This window comes from Macaca thibetana, chromosome 16, assembly GCF_024542745.1.
Source record: "Macaca thibetana thibetana isolate TM-01 chromosome 16, ASM2454274v1, whole genome shotgun sequence".
NCBI lineage: Eukaryota > Metazoa > Chordata > Mammalia > Primates > Cercopithecidae > Macaca > Macaca thibetana.
In genome coordinates, this window is record NC_065593.1 from 44,111,708 (window position 1) to 44,136,418 (window position 24,711).

At 39.3% G+C, this 24,711-nt stretch overlaps 3 protein-coding genes across 15 annotated transcripts in view; 1 reads left to right on the forward strand and 2 right to left on the reverse strand.

The window, feature by feature from the left end:
* The window catches only part of LOC126939625 (nucleoside diphosphate kinase B), a 259,418-nt gene that overhangs the window by 170,015 nt on the left and 64,692 nt on the right, over nucleotides 1-24,711 (reverse strand). The window lies entirely within an intron of this gene.
* The window catches only part of LOC126939627 (nucleoside diphosphate kinase A), a 446,836-nt gene that overhangs the window by 160,617 nt on the left and 261,508 nt on the right, over nucleotides 1-24,711 (reverse strand). The gene's annotated exons all lie outside the window — the stretch shown is intronic.
* The window catches only part of SPAG9 (sperm associated antigen 9), a 161,734-nt gene that overhangs the window by 118,161 nt on the left and 18,862 nt on the right, over nucleotides 1-24,711 (forward strand). For all 8 annotated transcript variants that reach the window (XM_050765040.1, XM_050765042.1, XM_050765041.1 and 5 more), the window contains 13 exons: nucleotides 2,563-2,693; nucleotides 5,332-5,388; nucleotides 6,439-6,612; nucleotides 8,677-8,806; nucleotides 9,845-9,934; nucleotides 10,159-10,326; nucleotides 11,468-11,639; nucleotides 15,048-15,266; nucleotides 15,836-16,031; nucleotides 18,466-18,591; nucleotides 19,948-20,028; nucleotides 20,733-20,800; nucleotides 23,053-23,201. In XM_050765040.1, the coding sequence (XP_050620997.1) occupies nucleotides 2,563-2,693; nucleotides 5,332-5,388; nucleotides 6,439-6,612; nucleotides 8,677-8,806; nucleotides 9,845-9,934; nucleotides 10,159-10,326; nucleotides 11,468-11,639; nucleotides 15,048-15,266; nucleotides 15,836-16,031; nucleotides 18,466-18,591; nucleotides 19,948-20,028; nucleotides 20,733-20,800; nucleotides 23,053-23,201 (1,761 nt within the window). The remainder of the gene's footprint in view (nucleotides 1-2,562; nucleotides 2,694-5,331; nucleotides 5,389-6,438; nucleotides 6,613-8,676; nucleotides 8,807-9,844; nucleotides 9,935-10,158; nucleotides 10,327-11,467; nucleotides 11,640-15,047; nucleotides 15,267-15,835; nucleotides 16,032-18,465; nucleotides 18,592-19,947; nucleotides 20,029-20,732; nucleotides 20,801-23,052; nucleotides 23,202-24,711) is intronic.

Consider the following 24,711-nt stretch of genomic DNA (forward strand, 5'->3'; position numbering starts at 1 on the left):
CAGGTCAAAGGTCAGACCAAAGATATATGGTTGTTTTGGACAGAATGATCACTTGGTGCCCCTTCAGTCTCTGTTTTTTAATATCTTATTTAATGATACACACAAAAACATGTAAGGCCTGCAGGTTATGAATCATAATAAATTAACATTTTGAACTTACCACCCAATCTGATCATTAGAACATTGCTAAACATTGAACTATTCTGCGTTCCTCCCCTGCAGAGAAAGCTGCTATCCTATATTTATCATTTGCTTAACTTTAAAAAGTAATTTTATCATATCACATATGTATATATGGTTTAATTTTTACTTTTTTGTGTTTCACACTATATTTAGTCTTGGGGACCAGCTTCTTTTCCTCAGTGGCATGTTTTTGAGATTCATCCACATTTTAATATAGTGCTGTAGTTATCATTCATGTTTACTACTTTATGATACCCCATTGAATGAATAGTCTACAATTTATGTTTTTATTTTTCTGTTAAGGAATATTTAGTTTGTCTCAGCTTTTTACAATGCTGTTGTTACAAACATTACAGTACAAGTCTCCAGGTGGGCAGGAGCAGTAGCCTTTCCAGAGTACATACCTACTAGTGGGCTTGCTGTGTTATAAACTTAAGATCTTTATCACTTGTTGTTTAACTTTATTGAAAGGAGAGGCCCAGGTTCTGTAACAGAACAACAAAGGAGGAGGACTGCTAAGGGCTAAGCTTAGCGTCTTTCTTACTGTCCCAAACCTTTCAGCTTTGATGCAAAATGTGGATAATGAAAGCCTATAGGACATTGACTTGAGCCGTGCTCCTTTGAGGTCTTACCCCTATGCTTACTCTATATTCACATATTCTCTCTAAGAGTAATTCTGACTAATACAATTGTCTCCATCTGTTTGCATTTATGTTGGTATTTTAGCGACTCTTATAGTTGAATACCTTGGTAACTAGGCAGTAAGTTTACCCTTCATGCTGGTCTCAGGTGAGTATGTGGTTTGGTAATTTGAGATAAATGGAACTAACTTATAACTATTTTCTGAGTGACAGTTGTTACAGAGCATGAATTAAAATAATGTTAGAGCAACATTTTTAGGTGAAACTTACAATAGCATATTAAATCTCTGTAGATAACAATTTTGGTTTTAGTTTAAAATCTGCACTATTCTTTATTTTTATTTTAGTATTATTACTATTTTTTAAAGACAGAGTCTCGCTCTGTTACCCAGGCTGGAGGAGTACAGTGACAATCAGCTCACTACAGCCTTGAACTCCTGGGCTCAAGTGATCCTCCTACCTCAACCTCCCAAGTAGCTGGGACTACAGGTGCATGCCACCCCACCTGGCTATTTAATTTAATTTTTTGTAGAGCCAGGGTCTCACTGTGTTGCCTAGGCTGGTCTTGAACTCTTGGCCTCGAGCAATTCTATGCAATTTTTATTTTTTTAACCTCAGCCTCCTGAGTAGCTGCGACCAAAGTTGTGTGCCACCCCATACCTGGCTAATTTTTTATTTTCTGTAGAGATGGGATCTCACACCACATTGCCAAGGCTGGTCTCAAATTCCTGGGCTCAGGTGATACTCCCAAAGTGCTAGGATTATAGGCATGGACCATCGTGCCTGGCCCTACTGTTTTTTTTTGTTGTTGTTGTAGTTTTGTTTTTTAAAGACAGGATTGCACTCTCTTGCCCAAGTTGAACTGCAGTGGTATGATCATGGCTCACTGCAGCCTCGATCTCCCAGCTCAAGCCATCCTCCTACCTCAGCTTCCCAAGTAGCTGGAACTACAGATGTGTGCCACCACTCCTGGCTACAGGGTTTTACTATGTTGCCTAGGCTGGTCTCAAACTAAGCTTGAGCAATCTACCTGCCTCAGACTCCCAAAGTGCCACTACTACAGGCGTGAGCCAATGTGTCCTGCCCCCTACTATTCTATTTTTTAGCCTTATTTTTTATATATTTTTAAGAACTACGAGAATAGACCCCCAGTACTCTTTATGATTTCTTTGTAATATGTTCAAATATGTGTGTATATATTCAGAAATTAAATTGCCACCTTTTATCTTTGTAGTCATGAGTGATTATTTAAATCTCTTTGTTGGCTGGGCACAGTGGCTTACACCTATAGTCCCAACACTTTGGGAAGCTGAGGCAAGAGGACCACTGGAGTCCAGTATTTCAAGACCAGCCTGGGCAACATAACGAGACCCTGTCTCTACAAAAAAATTTAAAAATTAATCGGGCATGTTAGCATGTACCTGTAGTCCAAGCTACTCAGGAGGCTGAGGTGGGCAGATTGCTTTAACGCAGAAGTTTGAGGCTGCAGTGAGCTGTGATTTCACCACTGTGCTTCAGGGTGGGCAACAGATCAAGACCCTGTCTCAAAAAATATATTAAAAAAAATAATTTTAAAAAATCTTTGTTGATTTTGTTATAAGGCCATTTTTCTTTAAATGATCTACTAGATTAGAAATTAAGGAATGCTTAAAAACTGGAAGATTTTGCATAACTCTGAGATGAACACCAAGACATATATAAGCTTCCAGAATGATCTCTCATTTTCTTGTCATTATAGAGTGATATTCCCACAGCCCAGAGGAAACGGTTTACTAGAGTAGAAATGGCCCGTGTTCTCATGGAGAGAAACCAGTATAAAGAGAGATTGATGGAGCTTCAAGAAGCTGTTCGATGGACAGAGATGATTCGGTGTGTATAACAAGCATTCCATTATTTTCCTACTATTATTTTGTAGGTTTGAATATTCCTTCATTTGGAACTAAAGTCCTGCCCTGTGAGATCCAAGTCCCTTTCTCTGTTTACTAGGAGAGACTTTCTAAAGTAACACTCAGAATTAGCAACAGAATGTGATCAAAGGAGGTGCTTTTTGGGCCAGTAAGCGATCTTGGAGGATGTTACGATGACCTCTAAAAGGCAATTATTATTACTTAGGAATGATGGTCATTTTTCATGTGTAGAAATCAATACTACTTTCCCGGTAATGTCCGGAAAAGATCACAATTTCATATGCAACACAGGAAAATCAATTATTTTGACTCAGTGTCTTTCTGTCAAATACTCTTGCTTGATTTCTTTCCCTCTTTTCTTTTTTTAAATTTTTTTATTTTATTTATTTATTTATTTATTATTATTATACTTTAAGTTTTAGGGTACATGTGTATAACGTGCAGGTTTGTTACATATGTATACTTGTGCCATGTTGGTGTGCTGCACCCATCAACTCGTCAGCACCCATCAACTCGTCATTTACATCAGGTATAACACCCAATGCAGTCCCTCCCCATGAGATACCATCTCACACCAGTTAGAATGGCGATCATTAAAAAGTCAGGAAACAACAGGTGCTGGAGAGGATGTGGAGAAATAGGAACACTTTTACACTGTTGGTGGGATTGTAAACTAGTTCAACCATTATGGAAAACAGTATGGCGATTCCTCAAGGATCTAGAACTAGATGTACCATATGACCCAGCCATCCCATTACTGGGGATATACCCAAAGGATTATAAATCATGCTGCTATAAAGACACATGCACACATATGTTTATTGCGGCACTATTCACAATAGCAAAGACTTGGAATCAACCCAAATGTCCATCAGTGACAGACTGGATTAAGAAAATGTGGCACATATACACCATGGAATACTATGCAGCCATAAAAAAGGATGAGTTTGTGTCCTTTGTAGGGACATGGATGCAGTTGGAAACCATCATTCTTAGCAAACTATCACAAGAACAGAAAACCAAACACCGCATGTTCTCACTCATAGGTGGGAACTGAACAATGAGATCTTTCCCTCTTTTCTAACTGTTTGTGCCAAGTACACCCTTCCATTGGTATCTTTCAGTCAGGTGGCTCTTAAATCTCACCCAATGCTGCCATCTAATGGTCATAGTCTCAGTAACAGTGTTTCTTTAATTTAGAAAGAGCTCCCGAAAAGTTTATAAATGAGCTGCCCCCATCAGATTTACCAAGAATAGTATACATTCACATGTTGTTTTTAAGTTTATGAGCATATTCCTTAATTGCCAACTTTTACTTCCTTAGTATTACATCATTTATTTCAGTTTATGTACCCTTTACCAATGTTATACTAGAATCAAGTGTTTTAACACATCATTTTACAATTTGCTGTAATTGTAATTGCTTATAACTGCCCATAAGGAAGATCAGTATTCTAATCTATATTTACTAGACAATGAAACTAACCCACTAAGAAGTGTGTTCTTAACTGCAGTATTTAGTGGATATCGAATAAATAGTAAGTAAATATTCAAAAAACTGAAAGTGGACTTTATTTATTTATTGAGATGGAGTCTTGCTCTGTTGCCCAGACTGGAGTGCAGAGCTGCAATCTCAGCTCACTGCATCCTCCACTCACTGGGTTCAAGCAATTCTCCTGCCTTGGCTCCCTGGTAGCTGGGTTTCCAGGTGTGCACTACCATGCCCAGCTACTTTTTGTATTTTTTTAGTAGAGACAGGGTTTTGTCATGTTGGTCAGGCTGGTCTCGAACTTTTGATCTCAAGTGATCCACCCGCTTCGGCTTCTCAAAGTGCTGGGATTACAGGCGTGAGCCACTGTGCCCAGCCGGACTTCACTTTCCATTGCTGTTTTTAACTCTAGCAGCCAAGTGGTAGTCAACAAATTAAAGGAAATGGTAGCTTACTTTTAACTTATTCACTGAATTAAAGAATGCTTTTAATTTAGTTCGTAACAAAAAAGTAATGAAAAGGGAGCTCTGATTATGATGGCAGAATCCCTACCACCTTATAAATCAATTTGGAATATCCTATTTTCTGAAATTTTGTTGAATTACCTGTCAATCCAGTTTATCCTCTTCCTTGCTGTGGTCATCTTTCCAGTGACGGAGAAGTTTTAGTCTTGTGAAAAATGACCCCTCAGAACGCCAAAGTTTCAAGCTATTTTGTGAGAGCTGCAAATACAGGTGATAGAGACTTTCATGTAAAGATGGGAATTTACAAGGCAATATTTTAATAAAAGGGAAAGTTAGAGGGTATCTTTTCAATAAAAAATGTTAAATACCATTCAGGCATGTTGGCTATCTGTCTAGCACGTATTATAATCCTCTGTCGGTAGACTAAGCTCTTTGAGGGAGGGATGATAATTTTATTTTTCTTGGTAGAATTAGCTTTAGCAGATTGACTGACACATGGTAGGTCAAAGTAACTACTGTATTTATTGAATTTAATTGTTGACTCTTCTCTGAGTATCCCATGAACTTCTTGGGTCTCTTGTTCTTCAGAAAGAAAGGTAGACTACCTCACTGATAACATATTTATTTTCTTTTCTTTTTGAATGTAGGGCATCACGAGAAAATCCAGCCATGCAGGAAAAAAAAAGGTCAAGCATTTGGCAGTTGTAAGTATTGAAAAACAAATAAAGATGTTAGACAGCACATGAGACAAGAAAATTGCAGTCAAAATTTATTTCCAAGAATGATTTTATGTCCATTTTCTTTCCTTCATTTTTTTTTTAAACTAGGGTAATGGGTAAGTAGCTAAACTGACCTTTTTTTTTTTTTTTTTAATCTATAGTATGCCAACTCGGTAAGGCTGTTCTCAAGGACAAAAAAAATGATACTGTAAGCTGCATCGTGTTGATTGTGCATTTGTTGCAATCCTCTGCCAAATTTAAATAATGGGAATTATTTATTGACTTGAAAGTGACCTGGATCCCCGTTAAATAGGCTTCTGATTGGCTGGTTTTGTAATTGTAAGAAACCTTACAAAGTGAAGATGAGGAATTTAGTGCTTGTAGGGTTTGAGTAGTATTGTGTATGTATTGGGCTTGGGTTATGTTTGTGCTAGAAGTACTCTGTGTTTACTGTGATTAAAACTTACCCATTTTTGGTGAATCTGCTATTTAATGGAAGTGTCAGTTTAAAAAAAAATAGACCTGAAAGTAGTTATTTAAATTGAGCTTAATCAGAAAATGTATAAGATGTGTGTTAACATGGTAATATGTGTGCTAGTACTTGATTATAATAAGCTATTTTTAGAACTGGCATACTAAGCTTCTATTCACATCACACAGCCATAACCTTGCTGTTTAACAATCGCTCTTACCTTGCACCAAGTAGGAGCTAGCAAAAAAAACAAAAAAGTATATATTTATTTAGTAGGAGAAGTTTCCTCTACTTAAGAGCTTCTTGCTTTCATTATGGAAATTGCTGGTTAAAGAACAGGCACCCGCCAATCTAAGCAATAGTTTCTCTTCGCTGAATGTCTGAGTTTGGCTATGAGTTATTGCTAAGGCTGCAGCGTGTAACTACAGAAACTGTTTTTGCCAATTTCTAATTCATTGCCTTGTAAAAGTGCTCTGAAATTTTCTTCAGCATAAAAGTTTGTGGAAAATCAAGGGTTGTTTCTCACAGTACATGTGACATGCAGACATACTTTCTTCTTTTAGTTTCAGCCGACTTTTCAGCTCCTCAAGTAACACGACTAAGAAGCCTGAACCACCTGTTAATCTGAAGTACAATGCACCCACATCTCATGTTACTCCCTCTGTCAAGAAAAGAAGCAGCACCTTATCTCAGCTCCCTGGGGATAAGTCCAAAGCCTTTGATTTCCTTAGTGAAGAGTAAGTCTCTTCAAATTAATCGTTATACTCTAAATTAAGTTAATGGTTCAGAATATTCTTGGCCTTTTATCAGCTATAAGGATTCAGGTAAATCTATAAAAAAATCATTTCTGGGCTGGGCGCAGTGGCTCACGCCTGTAATCCCAGCACTTTGGGAGGCCAAGGTGGGCGGATCATGAGGTCAGGAGTTAGAGACAAGCTTAGCCAATACGGTGAAACCCTGTCTCTACTAAAAATACAAAAATTAGCTGGGCATGGTGGTGTGTGGCTGTAATCCCAGCTACTTGGGAGGCTGAGGCAGAAGAATCGCTTGAACCCAGGAGGTGGGGTTGCAGCGAGCTGAGATCATGCCACTGCTCTAGCCTGGGCGACAGAGTGAGACTCCGTCTCAAAAAATAAATAAATAAATAAAAAATAAATAAATAAAATCATTTCTGTAACTTGGCTATCTTTAAGTAAATTACTTATAGTCAACAGTTTTTATGAAAATTGCATTTTAGTTTTTATAAAAGAGAAGGATTTTTAAAAAATGCCTCATTTTTGCTGGTATGATAACATTGATAAATACCTATTAATAGAAATGTTAATGGTTTTCAGAGATAAATGAGCCTTTATCCTAAATGTCTGAACATTTCTGTTGGTGTCAAAGGACCTGGTTTTCTGTCCTGATTTGACTACCCATTAGGTACAAATGCTTGGGCAAATTAACCTTTCAGAGCCCCCAGTTTCTCTGTCTGTAAAATTAATCTGATACCCTATCTCAAAGGTGATTGGATCCAATTATTATCTGTAAAGTATCTGACATATAGGTAGATACGTTAACTGTGGTATATATACATAGCAACTCATCTTATGAAAATTTAAATGGCCAAAAGAATGGCAAATTATTTTCAAAATCATTTTAATAATATTTTACCTTATAAGTACAAAGTTTACCAAATCAGTTTGCATTTTTATCTTCTGAAACAAGTTGATGGGATCTAAAATCTAACCTATATCAATCTTCCTAAGCAGATATTGATTTATTCAATTTTTAAATCACTTCCAGCACATTTTCTGGCATTAGGATATTCTCAGTAAATATTTGTTTAATGAACGACAACAACAAAAAAGCCAAAAATACTTAAGAATTTTCCCGTTTCATATGGCCAGCATCTGAAACCTGATAGAAAATTGGTGGCTGGGGCCGAACACAGTGGCTCAGGCCTGTAATCCCAGCACTTTGGGAGGCCAAGGCGGGCAGATCACGAAGTCAGGAATTGAGACCATCCTAGCTAACATGGTGAAACCCCGTCTCTACTAAAAATACAAAAAAATCAGCCGGGCGTGGTTGTGGGCGCCTGTAGTCCCAGCTACTCGGGAGGCTGAGGCAGGAGAATGGTGTGAACCTGGGAGGCGGAGCTTGCAGTGAGCCGAGATCGCGCCATTGCACTCCAGCCTAGGTTTCAGAGGGAGACTCTGTCTCAAAAAAATAAATAAAATAAATAAATTTGGTGGCTGATGATTCAATTTAATGTAACAAAGCTGCTTGCTAACCTGTTAAAGCTTAGGCACTGAATTCACTACACAAACTTAAAAAGACCAGCTTTAGTATAACACTTTTTTTTTTTTTTTGAGATGGTGTTTTGTTCTTGTCCCCTAGGCTGGAGTGCAGTGGTGCCATCTTGGCTCACTACAACCTCCACCACCCAGGTTCAAATGATTTTCCTGCCTCAGCCTCCCGAGTAGCTGGAATTATAGGTCCGCATCACCATGCCTGGCTAATTTTTGTATTTTTAGCAGAGACGGGGTTTTACCATGTTGGCCAGGCTGCTCTTGAATTCCTGACGTCAGGCTATCTGCCCTCCTTGGCCTCCCAAAGTGCTGGGATTACTGGCATAAGCCAACGCGCCCAGCCTGTTACAACACTTTTTAAGGAGCTGTTACAGTTGGAATAAACTAATTTGAAATCATGTAAATTTTTGTTGTTTTTGCTGTTTTAGTGACAGAGGAGAGATAAAACTGGGGATAAACGTAATTAAATGTATTCACATAATTAAAAAGGAAAATCTTTTTTCCTTTTAGAACTGAAGCTAGTTTAGCCTCACGCAGAGAACAAAAGAGAGAGCAGTATCGTCAGGTAAAAGCACATGTTCAGAAGGAAGATGGTAGAGTGCAGGCTTTTGGCTGGAGTCTGCCTCAGAAGTACAAACAGGTAATATGCACATGTGGTAAGAGCATCCAGCAGGAAAGAAGAGGGCGAGTTGAGTGTGCCTGGGCATGAAGGATTCACCATCCTCATCCCAGCCCTGCTCATCTCAGCCCTGCTCATCTCAGCCACATGGACTGGGCACACATTTAAGCATGGAGGGTGGTGGCTTTCAGGCTGTTTTCTGGAGCTGTAGAACTCAAATGAAATGCTCTGAGTGTGTGAGGAGGGGAGGAGTCAGTGAAGGGTGGCTAAGTGCGCGGAGTTTGAGGTACCCGCTCTGCTATCGCCAGAGCAATTCTGGTTTAATATTTGAAGATTTCGTTTTTTGAAAAACCAGTGTCATTATTGAAAAAAATCATTGGCATGGAACTTTTCAAACTGTTCATTTAAAATTAAGTTCAGGTCTTCAGGAACTTTATCTGTCTACTCCGTAATTCCTACCCCAAAAGACTCACATGTTCATGTACAAACACATATGCGTGTGCATGTGTGCGCATATGTGTGAATTAGAGCCTCTTTTTGAGCTCCCATTGTATCATGTTTATTGAATTGCTCAAATAAGAATGGCAAAATTGGCTGATGCCTGTCATTGGCTCATGATGCCTGTTATTGGCTCATGCCTATAATCCTAACACTTTGGGAGGCCAAGGTGGAGAATGGCTTGAGCTCAGGGAGTTTGAGACCAGCCTAGGCAACACAGCATGACCTCATCTCTACAAAAAATTTAAAAAATTAGCTGGGTGTGGTGGCCTGTGCCTGTAGTCCCAGCTACCTGGGAGACTGAGGTGGGAGGGGACCGCGTAAGCCCGGCAGATTGAGGCTGCAGTGAGCCGTGATCGAGCCACTGTACTCTAGCCTGGGCAGCAGAACAACCCTGTCTCAAAAAAAAAAAAAAAAAAAAAAAAAAAAACAAAACAAAACAAAAAAACCTGAGCTTGATTTCAAGGAGTAAATAACAGCAGTGCTTGCTCATGTCTCAGTGGATCTATAAGAATTTCACTTTTGATGTGCCTTTTTCGCTCCTCCTTCCACGATTATTAGGTAACCAATGGTCAAGGTGAAAATAAGATGAAAAATTTACCTGTGCCTGTCTATCTCAGACCTCTAGATGAAAAAGATACATCAATGAAAGTAAGTTCATTGTGAATTTAAAGGAGATATTTTCTAAACTCTGGGTAGTTTTTTTTCTAAAACCAAAAAAAGCATAAGTATTACTTCTATGGTGAGGTTATTGTTCATTTTATAATTTTAGGTTATATTAAAGACCTGTATTTACAACCATTAGTTATTTTAAGAAAAAAGGAAAATTCTAAACATTTCTAGACTTAATATTGTTTTCTTTTTCACCTGAGAAGCTGTGGTGTGCTGTTGGAGTCAATTTATCTGGTGGGAAGACCAGAGATGGTGGTTCTGTTGTTGGAGCGAGTGTATTTTACAAGGATGTTGCTGGTTTGGATACAGAAGGCAGCAAACAGCGAAGTGCCTCTCAGAGTAGTTTAGATAAGTTAGATCAGGAACTTAAGGTAAGTGTGTAACATTTGACCTGGTTTATGAGACTATGAGTTTAACTCTTTCATCCAAAATTCACCTCTGGGTCCAGCTTCTAACTGGAATTATTATGCCCTGGCTTACTGTCCCTCAGCACCCTTTTAAAATAAATTTTATCGAGGTATAATTTACATGCAATAAAGTGTGCACTTGAAATGGGTATAGGGCAGAGTTTTGACACATGTGTACACCTATGTAATCACTACAGTGATCAAGATAATAGAACGTTTTATCATTGTTCTGCTTTACCTGTTAGTTTTGTTGTTGCTATTTATAGACAGAGTCTCGCTCTATCACATAGACTGGAGTGCAGTGGCATGATCATGGCTCACTGCAGTGTTAACCTCCTGGACTCAAGTGATCCGTCCACCTCAGCCACCCGAGTAACTGGGACTACACACCCACACCACCACACCTGGCTAATTCTTTTATTTTTTTTTGTAGAGATGAGGGTTTCACTGTGTTGACCAGGCTAGTCTCAAACTCCTGGTCTCAAGCAATCCTCCCACCTCAGCCTCCCAAAGTGCTGGGATTACAGACGTGAGCCACTGTGCCAGCCTAACTGCTAGTTTTTCATCTACTAATTAATATTGATAGGTGGTTGTATTAGTCTGTATTCACACTGCTGATAAACACATACCCGAGACTGGGAAGGAAAAAGAAGTTTAGTTGGGATTACATAGGTAACCTCTCGGGAGGCCTCAGAATCATGGCAGGAGATGAAAGGCACTTCTTACATGGTGGCAGCAAGAGAAAATGAGGAAGAGTGAAAACGAGCAAAAGTGAAAATGAGCAAGAGTGAAAACCTCTAATAAACCCATCAGATCTCGTGAGACTTATTCACTGTCACGAGAATAGCACAGGAAAGACTGGCCCTGTGATTCAGTTACCTCCCGCTGGGTCCCTCTCACAACACGTGGGAATTCGGGGAGATACGATTCAAGTTGAGATTTGGGTAGGGATGCAGCCAAACCACATCAGTGGTTGTATTTTTATCCTTCCAAATAATCTGGAAATAAATTTGAAATAGTATTGCCTTTTACTGTAACAGCACCACCTTATGAATATTTGCACATACTTATTGTTTGAAACATTTTTCGTCCTTTGTCTATACAGGAACAGCAGAAGGAGTTAAAAAATCAAGAAGAATTATCCAGTCTAGTCTGGATCTGTACCAGCACTCATTCGGCTACAAAAGTTCTTATTATTGATGCTATTCAACCTGGCAACATCCTAGACAGTTTCACTGTTTGCAACTCTCATGTTCTGTGCATTGCAAGTGTACCAGGTAAGAGTGAGTCACGCGTTTCTCTGCCCTCCCCTCCATCCACACCACCTACCTGCTGGACATTGATGTGGCAGCTGAAGATGCAGTTCTTTACCTTGCTGTCATGAAGCTTATGTTCTTTCTAGTTGAGGAGGATTAAAAAACAAACTGGAAACCATTGAATAAAGAAGATATTTTCAGGTAGTGAAAATAACTGTGAAGAAAATAAAACAATGCAAATATGAGAAGATAACTGGGAGCCGGAGGACTGTTTGGATTAATTAATAAGGAAAGGTCTTCTAAAGTTTTGGATTAAACATGTGATGTTAAAACATTAGTTTAAAAATTAAAGATGTGTATGTGATATATCCATATGTTGGAATATTATTCAGTCATGAAAAGGAATGAAGTTCTTTTCTATATTTTATATTTTATTGTGGAACACTTAATATGAGATACTTTTTTTTTTTTTTTTTTTTTGAGACAGAGTCTTACTCTGTTACCCAGGCTGGAGTGCAATGGCACAATCTTGGCTCACTGCAACCTCCACCTCCCGGGTTCAAGTGATTCTCCTGCCTCAGCCTCCCGAGTAGCTGGAATTACAGGCGCCTGCCACCACGCCTGGCTACTTTTTTGCATTTTCACTAGAGACGGGGTTTTGCCGTGTTGGTCAGGCTAGTCTTTTTATTTTATTTTAATTTTTTTTTGAGATGGAGTCTCACTCTGTTACCCATGCTGGAGTGCAGTGGCACCATCTCAGCTCACTTCAACTCTACCTCCTGGGTTCAAGCAGTTCTTCTGCCTTAGCCTCCCAAGTAGCTGGGACTACAGGCACGAGCCACTACACCCAGCTAATTTTTGTATTTTTGGTAGAGACAGGGTGTCACCATATTGGCCAGGCTGGTCTCAAACCCCTAGACCTCGTGATCCACCCGCCTCGGCCTCCCAAAGTGCTGAGATTACAGGCGTGACCCACCACGCCTGGCAGTCAGGTTAGTCTTGAACTTCTGACCTCAAGTGATCCACCCACTTCGGCCTCCCAAAGTGCTGGGATTACAGGCATGAGCCACTGAACCCAGCCTGAGATCTACCCTCTTAACAAATTTTTATTTTTGTTTTTTGAGACAGGGTCTCACTTTGTTGCCCAGGCCAGATTGCAGTGGTGCATTCACAACTCAATTGCAGCCATGACTCCCGGGCTCAAATGATCCTCCCAACTCAGCCTCCTGAGTAGCTGGGACCACAGGTGCACACCACCACACCTGGCTAAGTTTTTTGTACTTTCTGTAGACAGGGTTTTACCATGTTGCCCAGGCTGGTCTGGAACTCCTGGGCTCAAGTGATCTGCCTGCCTTGGCCTCCCAAAGTACTGGGATGCCCAGCCCTCTTAACAGATGTTTAAGAGTACAATGCATTATCCTCTAGGTAGCAGTTCTGACACATGCTCTAACACAGATGAACCTTGGAAACACTATGCCAAAGAAAATAAGCCAGACACAAAAGGACAAATATATGATTCCACTTATATGAGATACCTAGAAGAGGTAAATTCATAAAAACATAGAGTTTCTGTGTGAGGTGATGGAAAAGCTTTAGAAATAGGCCGGGCATGGAGGTTCACCTCATAATCCCAGCACTTTCAGAGGCCGAGGTGGGATGATCACTTGAGCCCAGAAGTTCGAGACCAGTTTGGGCAATATAGTGAGACTTCATTTCCACAAAAAATCAAAAAATGAGGTGGGAGGATAACTTGAGCCTGGGAGGTCGAGGCTGCAATGAGCTGTGATTGCACCACTATACTCCCTGCTGGGCAACAGGAGTAAGACCCTGTGTTTTTTTAAAAAAAAAAAAAAAAAAAAAAAAAAAAAAAAAGACCTGGCATTGTGGCTTACGCCTGTAATCCCAATACTTTGGGAGGCTGAGGTTGGCGGATCACCTGAGGTCAGGAGTTCGAGACCAGCCTGGCCAACATGGTAAAACCCCATCTCTACTAAAAATACAAAAATTAGCCGGGTGCAGTGGCAGGCACCTGTAATCGCAGCTACTTGGGAGGCTGAGGCAGGAGAATGGCTTGATCCTGGGAGGCGGAGGTTACAGTGAGCTGAGACTGAACCATTGCACACCAGCCTGGGCAACAAGAGCAAAACTCTGTCTCCAAAAAAAAATAGTGATGATGGCTACACAGTGTTGTAAATATTAATGCCAATATTGTAAATATTAATGCCACTGAATTGTATACTTTTAATGGTTAAAGTGGCAAATTTTGTTTATATATTTTTTTACTGCAATAAAAGTTTTTAGTGTGATATAAATAAAACAATTTTCTAAATTAAAAAATGAGATTTATTTTTATATTGTAAATATTTTTTATATTATAAATGCCTAGTTTTTAATGTTTTACTAATAACTAAGTCACCCTATATACTTGGGGTATTTAATTTTTAACAGTAATGGATAGAAGCTTATACTTCAAGTAGCAGTAGTAGTCGTCTTAATGATTTAAAAGAAATTTTTTTTTGACTGACGTTGTCATGTATTGTTTTTAACCTGTGGCTGCTGAGGAGCTCACTAAGAACAGAAGTTGGCTAGGCATGGTGGCTCGTGCTTGTAATCCCAGGACTTGGCTGAGATTGGTGGATCCCTTGAGGCCAAGAGTTCAAGACCAGCCTGACCAACATACTGAAACCTTGTCTCTTCCAAAAATACAAAAATTAGCTGGGCGTGGTGGCTTACACCAGTAGTCCCAGCTACTCAGGAGGCTGAGGCAGGAGAATCACTTAAGCCCAGGAGGCGGAGGTTGCGGTGAGCTGAAATCATGCCACTGTACTCCAGCCTGGGCGACAGAGTAAGACTGTGTCTCAAAAAAAAAAAAAAAAGAAAAAGAACAAAAGTTTCTTTTCTGACATTTTTATGTTTATTCGCACTTGTGTTAATAGAAGTATTATCTTAATTTTTTAAAGTTGCCTTCCCATATTTTGAAGATTTGTTTATGTAAATTTAATGTTACCTGTATTCAACTAGCTGTACACCTCACATTACAAACCTGTAATTGTTTTAGTGAAAAAAATTTTTTTTTTTTTTTTTTTTTTTTGAGACGGAGTCTCGCGCTGTGTCACCCAGGCTGGAGTGCAGTGGCGCGATCTCGGCTCACTGCAAGCTCCGCCTCCCAGGTTCACGCCATTCTCCTGCCTCAGCCTCCGAGTAGCTGGGACTACAGGCGCCCGCCACCACGCCCGACTAGTTTTTTGTATTTTTAGTAGAGACGGGGTTTCACCATGTTAGCCAGGATGGTCTCGATCTCCTGACCTCGTGATCCACCCGCCTCGGCCTCCCAAAGTGCTGGGATTACAGGCTTGAGCCACCGTGCCCGGCCAAAAAATGTTATTTATAGAAGTTTACTTTGCTGTTACAAGAAGATTTATTTTTCAGGTGCACGAGAAACAGACTACCCTGCAGGAGAAGATCTTTCAGAATCTGGTCAGGTAGACAAAGCATCTTTATGTGGAAGCATGACAAGCAACAGCTCAGCAGAGACAGACAGCCTGTTAGGAGGCATCACGGTGGTTGGTTGTTCTGCAGAAGGTGTGACAGGAGCTGCAACTTCACCTAGTACCAATGGTGCTTCTCCAGTGATGGATAAACCACCAGGTATATCCATTCTCTTTACCTGCCATCTGTATAGAGTCTAAGGCTACCCTCAGATGCCTCATTATGGACTTAATTTAGATCTTAAGTAACAAGGTTGAAAGAACTTGCTGTAGGCCGGGCGCGGTCACTCATGCCTGTAATCCCAGCACTTTGGGAGGCCAAGGCAGGCGGATCACAAGGTCAGGAGATCAAGACCATCCTAGCTAACACAGTGAAACCCGATCTCTACTAAAAATGACAAAAAATTAGCCGGGCATGGTGGCGGGTGCCTGTAGTCCCAGCTACTGGGGAGGCTGAGGAAGGAGAATGGCGTGAACACGGGAGGTGGAGCTTGCAGTGAGCTGAGATTGCGCCACTGCACTCCAGCCTGGGTGACAGAGCAAGACTCCATCTCAAAAAAAAAAGAAAGATGCTGTAATGACTGTTAAATGGAATCAAGAATTCTTAATTTAATGATACAGTGTGAAGGAGTGGGTAGATGGAATGGAATTCTATAACAGGGGTTTGTGTGGGGAAATAATTGGAGGAGAAAAGCCCAGACTCGGAATAGTGTTTTATTTACTTTGTAGAAATGGAAGCAGAAAATAGTGAGGTTGATGAAAATGTTCCAACAGCAGAAGAAGCAACTGAAGCTACAGAAGGGAATGCGGGATCAGCTGAAGACACAGTGGACATCTCCCAAACTGGCGTCTACACAGAGCATGTCTTTACAGATCCTTTGGGAGTTCAAATCCCAGAAGACCTCTCCCCAGTGTATCAGTCGAGGTATAATAATAGGTCATCAACTTAGGAAACTGGGTGAAGTGCACAGATAAAAGGAACCAAAATAATCTCAAACGGTCAAAAGATTTCCACTAATTAGTGTCACTGTGGTGGACTAAAAGATACCTATTCTTATGATATCTTCATGTATTCCCTCTCCATCATTCTCGCTGGATATTCCCTCCCATTTCTTCCATACACCTTCCAACTTAAAAAAAAAATGGTATCTATAAAAATATAATCATGCATCACTCAACAATGGGGATATGTTCTAAGAAATGCGTCAGGTGATTTCATCATTGTGTGAACATCATAGAGTGCATTTACACAAATCTAGATGGTATGGCCTATCACACACCTAGGCGATATGGTGTAGCCCATTGCTCCTAGGCTAGAAACCTGTACAGCATGTTACTGTACTGAATACTGTAGATACATAATGATAAGTATTTGTGTATGTAAACATGCACAAGGTACTGTAAAAATATAGTAGTATAATCTTGTGGAACCACCACCATATATACTGTACATCATTTTCCAAAATGGTTTTACCAGGTGTATGACTATATATTAGTCAAAATCTTCCTGTTCATTTTCTCCTCTGGTCTGTTTTGTTTTTTTTTTCTTTCTTTCTTTCTTTTTGTACTTACTGTCTTCCATTCTATTAGTAATTCTTTGTCATTTTAATCCCATCCCTACTCTAATTTTTACTCCAGTTATCAGCAAAATTGTCCATTGTTTAAATCTGCCATTGTTCAAGTTTCCCACATGGGTGTGAATGACCTTTTTGAATTTAGTTTTTGTGCAAATATTTTATTAAAAACAATTCAGATGGTTCCAGTGGCTCATGCCTATAATCCCAGCATTTTGGGAGGCCAGAGCAGGAGGATTGCTTGAGTCCAGGAATTCAAGACCATCCTGAACAACATAGTGAGACCCTCATCTCTACAAAAAACTTAATGATTAGCTGGGCGTGGTAGCACGTACCTGTGGTCCCAGTTACTCAGGAGGCTGAGGCGGGAGGATTGCTTGAGCCCTGGGAGCTGGGGGCTACAGAGAGCCATGATCTCACCACTGCACTGCCGCCTGGGAAGCAGAACAAGACTCTGTCTCAGAAAACAAACAAACAAAACAATTTGTTTTAGACTCTTCCTTTAAAGGGTTGGTTAATCTAGGCCCATTTAGTGAATTACTTCATTTTCTTTCCTGTCTTTTCTAGATCCCCTCTAGATGAGAGTCTCTTTAAACTAGATCCTTTTTAAAGTTTAATATTCTTCCTCATAGTGTGTAAAGTAAGCAAGATTAATTAATAACCCATTTATGCCTAGTGGTCCATTATTGGAATGCTAAGATTGTGGGAGTTATTCATATCCTACTGCTCAAGGTCATTGCTAAGGCCTGATTTTTTACAAAAAAAATTTGCAATCTCTGGCATAAATGGGTTAACATTTAATTCTTTTTTTTTTTTTTTTTTTTTGAGATGGCATCTCACCCTGTCACCCAAGCTGGAGTGCAGTGGTGCAATCTTAGCTCACTGCAACCTCCGCCTTCCGGGTTCAAGCAATTCTCCTGCCTCAGCCTCCCAAGCAGCTGAGATTACAGGCATGTGCTGCCACGCCCAGCTAATTTTTGTATTTTTAGTAGAGATGGGGGTTTCACCATGTTGGCCAGGCTGGTCTTGAACTCCTGGCCTCAAGAAATCTGCCCACCTTGCCCTCCCAAAGTGCCGGGATTACAGGCATGAACCACCACACCTGGCCTGAATTACTAATTTAAGAATAAGTCATGTTTGAATTTGATAGCCTGGCTATTATGCCCTGACAATTCAAAAGAAAAGTTTTGTGATAGAACATTAAACATATTTCAGTTTATTAATTTATTATATATCTTTATATATCTTTATATATCCCTTCTTTTTGCATGTGTGTATCCCTCCCTTCTCTCTCACCTGAGAAGAAACTATGACAAAACCCAAAATAAGAGACAGTCATAATAATAGTCTGAATATTAACTGCTGTATTTCATTACAATGTCTTATTATCTTATCTGCTCCTTGGGCTTCCTAGTTTGTTAATGTTATTTCTGATACAATTGTTGAAATATGTGATGTAAGCTTTTGACTTTGGCTTCTCTGGAATTTTGGTGGTTTCTTTTTTTTTTAACTAGAAGTTTCAGCCAGGTGTGATAGTGTGTGTGCCTCTAGTCCCTGTTATTCAGGAGGCTGAGGTGGAAAGATCACTTGAGCCTGGGAGGTCAAGGCTGCAGTGAGCCCTGTTTGTGCCAGTGTACTCCAGCCTGGGTGACAGAGTGATACTCTATCTCTAAAAAAATAAATAAATAATAAACAAATGAACAAACTTAAATATAGAAGTATTCAGTCCCTGAAAACTATAGTTAAGTATCCTCAGATTTCTTGCCTTTTGCCCTACCTTTCCAGCAATGACTCAGATGCATATAAAGATCAAATATCAGTACTGCCAAATGAACAAGACCTGGTGAGAGAAGAAGCCCAGAAAATGAGTAGTCTTTTACCAACTATGTGGCTTGGAGCTCAAAATGGCTGGTAGGTGCCAACACTTTTAACATTAGAATATGTTTATTGTTTTACTTTTGCTTTTGAAATTGGAAGATAAGTAAAATATGCTAAACACAAATACAAAAAGTGTGGATTAATGGAAAGAATTTTATATATACACACAATTTGATGTTATGTTGTAACTACCACATAAACTGGACTTGCACTGGTTCTGAATGGTAAGCCATATGTTTCTTTGTCACAGAATGTTCCCTTTCTATAATATTCTTGGAAGAAGAGGTACGTAAAATTTTAAAATCGAGCTGATACAGAAATAGAAGATCCTGAACAGCACAAAGACAGAGAATATTTAATTTATGTAGGCTAGAATGTGGGCAGGAAAACTGGGATTAAACCAACATTTTGGCTGTAGGAAGGCCCAATCCCAACTTTTAATACATTTTTTACTAAGATAGGCAAAACAAATCACAATCTGAAAAGTCAGATGATGATAACTAATATTATATGGTTTGTTCACTTTTCAGTCATGTGGAGAGTTTTACAAAATTGTGCATTTCCAAAGGTTAGGCAGGATTACTGTTGAGCATCTCTAATCCAAAATTTGAAACTTTTTGACCACTGATATGATGCTGGAAGGTAATGCTCATTGGAGCATTTTGGATTTTTGAATTGGGAATACTCAACTGTTATGTATAATGTAAACATTCTAAAATCTGAAAAAGTCAGAAATCCGAACACCTCTGGTCCCAAGCATTTCAAATAAAGGTTACTCAACCTGTAGTACGTCTTTTTCATATGAGTCCAATACTGTAAAGTGAGGAGTTGGCAAACTTAGCGTAACTGTCTTCCAGTAGAGCATTATGGGCACTGAAATTTGAATTTCATATAAATCTCCCCTGTCACAAAATACCCCTGATTTCCCCCCCCCCACACACACCTTTAAAAATATAAAAACTATTCTTAGCTTGCAGGCTGGATTAAAACAGGTGGCAGACTGGATCTGGCCTGTAGGCAATAGTTTGCCACTCCCTATGTGGGCCACTCTGTCATCCAAAAGTTATAGGTCAGTCTAGTAGAGAGGTAAGGTAATTCAAAAAAAAGAGTTTTGCTCAAGGACTAAGTGTGTGAAACTGACTGTGCATTGCACTAGTTCCTGCTTTTCAGTCTTCATATGTTTCTCTTTGCTCAGCAGCCTATTTCTCTACCTTAGGCCTACCCTCACTCTCATTTTTCTTTTCTGACCATTGCACAAAAGCAGCAGCACCTTTTCCTAAAATGTATGTTACTCTTCTTTCCTTCTGAGTGAACTTTGCAATCATTATTAGATATATGCAATGTCTTGATGTTCTCTATGCCTTACCAGTGTTGACTTTGTTCTTGCAGTTTGTATGTCCATTCATCTGTAGCCCAGTGGAGGAAATGTCTCCATTCCATTAAACTTAAAGATTCGATTCTCAGTATTGTGTAAGTTTTATTTTGGAAATTCTTCTTGTTAAAACTATGCATTTTGGTATAAACTAGAATTTAAGACTTTGAAAGCTAATACATGTTTCACGACTAAATTAGTATCCAGATTTGTTTGTTTTTTTTCACCCTTTTTATGGAATTAGAGAAGTTAAGTGAGAATGAAACTGTATAATAGAAAACCAAGTAGAAAGGAAAACTTGCTTGATTGAGTCCTCACCATACTGGGAGTTCTTTAGTACTACAGGAAAGAACCAATACCTATTAATTTATGTTTATTTTAGAATGTTCTTTATGGCTTGTGAATATGTTGATTGGGGCATTGATTTACTAGTTCTTTTCTATGTGTTCCCTATCAAAAATCAGTTTATCTCTGAGCCCACAGAGCTGACTCTGTTGGTTCCACTCAAGGTGCGTGTCTCTGGTCTTTGGAGTTTGTGTTGATTGTCTGTGATGAGAGGAGAAGCTTGGGCCAGAAAGTGAAACAACTGAGATACCACTCATGCTGTTTATTTAGTTCAGCTGACATTTTTCACAGCAGTACATGCACAATGAAGAAAGCGGTGTGTTCATTGATGTTCTGGTGTCAGCTCCTTAACTCATCACAGATTGGTCCTTTGTGAGGCCCTGAACTAGTTCAGTACCATGTGGTCCCCTCTGTATTCCTGAATGGAGAGTTCTGAACTCCCCTTTCCTGTTTGCAGACACGTGAAGGGAATCGTGTTAGTAGCCCTGGCTGATGGCACCCTTGCAATCTTTCACAGAGGAGTGGGTGAGTGGTGATGTGTATATAACATGGACGCTAATTTGTTGCTTTGCAAAGCATTTTTAAGTAGATTGGCTTATGTTTTAAAGAAATGATACTCAGTAGGATAAAGAATAAATAACAATACACAACATCAGTAAATATATTAGTGCCTGCATGGAGGTATACATTAACAGATGCCTTAGGGAAAATATGTTTACTACAATGGGCATTTTATGGTACTTTTAAATAATGTGATAGGGAGGCATTTGTTTTTTATTCATATGCTTAAGCAATTCAGAGAAACTTGGTATTATTTTAATGTCCTATGTTTTTTTTTTTTTTTTTTGAGACGGAGTCTCACGCTGTTGCCCAGGCTGGAGTGCAGTGGCGCGATCTCGGCTCACTGCAAGCTCCGCCTCCTGGGTTCACGCCATTCTCCTGCCTCAGCCTCCTGAGTAGCTAGGACTACAGGCGCTCGCCACCGCGCCCGGCTAATTTTTTGTATTTTTAGTAGAGACGGGGTTTCACTGTGGTCTCGATCTCCTGACCTTGTGATCCGCCCGCCTCGGCCTCCCAAAGTGCTGGGATTACAGGCTTGAGCCACCGCGCCCGGCCTTATGTCCTATGTTTTAAAAATAATTTGTGTCCACTTAACATTTGGACTTTGTTTTAAAGAATTTTAATTGGGTAAGGTTTAATCATTTTCATGTCACCTTATTTATATTTTCCCCCTTTAAAACCATTGTTTCATCTATAGAGGGGTGGTGGTATCAGAAACCCTACCTTGTATGAATTAAGTTGAGGGAATTTAGTATGTGTTCCTCCATAACTCCTTGGTACTTGTGTCAACCAAAAATGACACATCATTTTCTACCCACTTGATTGGTATATCTGGGAAGTGTTATGAAACATAGATACCTTGAATTTGGATTTTAGAAAAACTTTTCCCAAAATCTCCTATCTTTCTGGGCTTGGGGAAATGTGGAGTAGATGACAGGTGCTTTTGTAATTGATTGGTACCTGAAAATTGCTGATTAATGACTCCGTATCATCAAAGAGCGAGAGGGATGCATTTTACCTTTTTCAACCCTTTATCTATATTTAATCTTTACGTTAAATTATTAAGAAAGTTCCATGGCCATCCTCATTTTATAGATGAGGAAACTGAAACACAGAGCATTTTGGTCACTTTTTCATGGCCACTCAGCTAATAAGTGGGAAAGCCTAGAAAAAAAGTGAAACAATGAATGTTTTGGCAAATTGAATTCAAAATAATATTGACAGAATAAGACAAGTAAAATACATTTAGTAAGTGTCAATGTAAAGTCCTGCATTTGAGTTCAGAAGAGCAAGATGGGGAGACATGTCTAAAGAGTGAGAATTACCTAAAGGTTGACTTTAGGTAATATGAGTTTAATGCCTTTAAGCCTCAAAGAAAAAAAAGTATTCAGGACAAGGCTGGTGATAATCCTGCTCTACTAGGCTAGATAAAGACAGCATATTCAATGGATATCAACAAAACAGAGTTAGGACGAAGGGTCTATAAAACTGTGGTAGGTACAGAGCACGTGCCAAAGATACTTGGTTTTGAAAAGAGAAGACATAGGGCTATAAAGAAGAAGTTTGGACTGGATTTATTCTTTTGTTTCCACTCTGCAAAACTGCAGACGAATGGGTGATTACATGCAAAAAGACAGACTTTAGCTAGGTGTGGGTAGTATTTTTCAATTAAAGCTGTCTGAAAATGGAATGGCTGCTTTGTGAGGCAGTGTGCTCACAAAAGCTAACAACGCAAAGCAAGGTTCTGGTGACTGGTTCTCCTTCATATTTCTATTATCACTGAAAATGTAGTATGCATAATTCCTAAAGTGTTAGCGATGAGTTGCCCTCAACTTCTACCCAAGAAAATATATCAAAATGTACGTGAGAGACATTATTCCCAAAATAACCTTAAGTCCATTCTAATTCTAAATATATTATGATAAACAGATAACTTGTAACTGATTTATCATCACATCCCTGCTTTTGTGAGCATGTTTTAAAGGGGGTCTGAGTACTGGGTGGCAGTTTGAAGCAGATGATCTTTGAGGGTCTCTTCCAACTTTGCAGCTTATGGAATAAAAGAACCCAGGCTGCAGATAAAAGGTATACTTAGTACATGGAACTTTGGGTGTTTCTTCAATAACTTTAATTATACAACAAATACAATGTTTTATTGTGTTGAAATTGAGTAACAGTTGGTATGCATTTACTATAACCTTTTATTTCTTTTAAAGATGGGCAGTGGGATTTGTCAAACTATCACCTCTTAGACCTTGGACGGCCTCATCATTCCATCCGTTGCATGACTGTGGTACATGACAAAGTCTGGTGTGGCTATAGGAACAAAATCTATGTGGTGCAGCCAAAGGCCATGAAAATAGAGGCAAGTTATTAGCCTATGTTTTCTATATTTATTGAATCTGTATTATCCGAAGACTATTAGACTATAATTATTTTCAGCTTCTTTAGAAATTGTTTCTGGATCTGTGTGTTTTAGGGCACTTGAGTAATGTATTTGAATATTTTAAGCTTTCTGTGTTACTTAACTCTCTTGCCACTTTTGACTGTGAGGGTAGGAAGTGGCTTTTTTAAAAAGGAAAGAGGATTTATACATGAATGTTTAAATGTGTGTCAGTGTATGTATCCAGAGATATGTATGTGTTTTTGTTTGAATACATGATTCTTGATATGTTTAGTTATATGAGGATTGTTTGAGAAGAGGATTCCTCCCTGTCTTCCCCATGTGTAATCCAGGCACATCCATATATGTGTCCCAGGCAGAAATAACATTGCATTGGGAATTTGTTGTAAAAATGAAAACCTCCTAACCTCCTAGCATTGATTTCTTTTTTAGTTTTTTTTTTTTTTCTCCCCTGAGACAGAGTCTTGCTCTGTCACCCAGGCTGGAGTGCAGTGGCACGTTCTTGGCTCACTGCAATCCCCACTTCCCAGGTTCAAGCAATTCTCCTGCCTCAGCCTCCAAAGTAGCTGGGATTACAGGTGCCCACCACCACACCCGGCTAATTTTAAAAATATTTTTAGTAGAGATGGGGTTTCACCATGTTGGCCAGGCTGGTCTCGAACTCCCAGCCTCGTGATCGGCCTGCCTTCGCCTCCCAAAGTGTTGGGATTACAGGCGTGAGCCACCGCATCCAGCCTAGCATTGTTTTCTTACAGTTTTTTTTTTTTTTTTTTTTTTGCCACAATACATAAATGCATTCTAATTGTTTAGAAAAAAAAAAAAAAAGCATACAGGAAATTGTAAGGTGAAAGCTCTCCTTCACCCTCCCCCAAATCACATTTCTTTCCCTGGAAGTCTCAAAGTTAACCATTTGGTGTTTGTTTTTTTAATATCAATTCTCTCTATATTTATCTATCTATATATCTGTTTATATATATCTAGTTAGCTAGCTATCTGGCTGTCTATCCATCTGTCCATTCATCCATCCATCCATCCATCCATCCATCCATCCACACACAAGTTAAGTATCCCTTATTCAAAATGCTTGAGACCAAAAGTGTTTCACATTTTGGATTATTTTCAGATTTTGGAATATTTGCATATACATAAATAATGAAATATCTTGGGCATGGAACCCAAAGTCTAAACATAAAATTTATTTATGTTTCCTGTATACTTTATAACAGTGAAAAATATGATATACCATTAGTGCAGTAGAAAAAATACTGTGTTCAGGGTGGCTTAGGTATCATATCAGCACTTAAACACTTCGAAAGCATTTCAGATTTCAGATTTTTGGATTGGGAATGCTCAGCCTGTTCCTCACACACATATACAGCAGTGTGGGTTCCTTTCAGTTTGATTATATTTTGGTATTTTTGTTTGTTTGTTTTGAAACAAGGTCTCACTCTGTCACCCAGGATGGAGTACA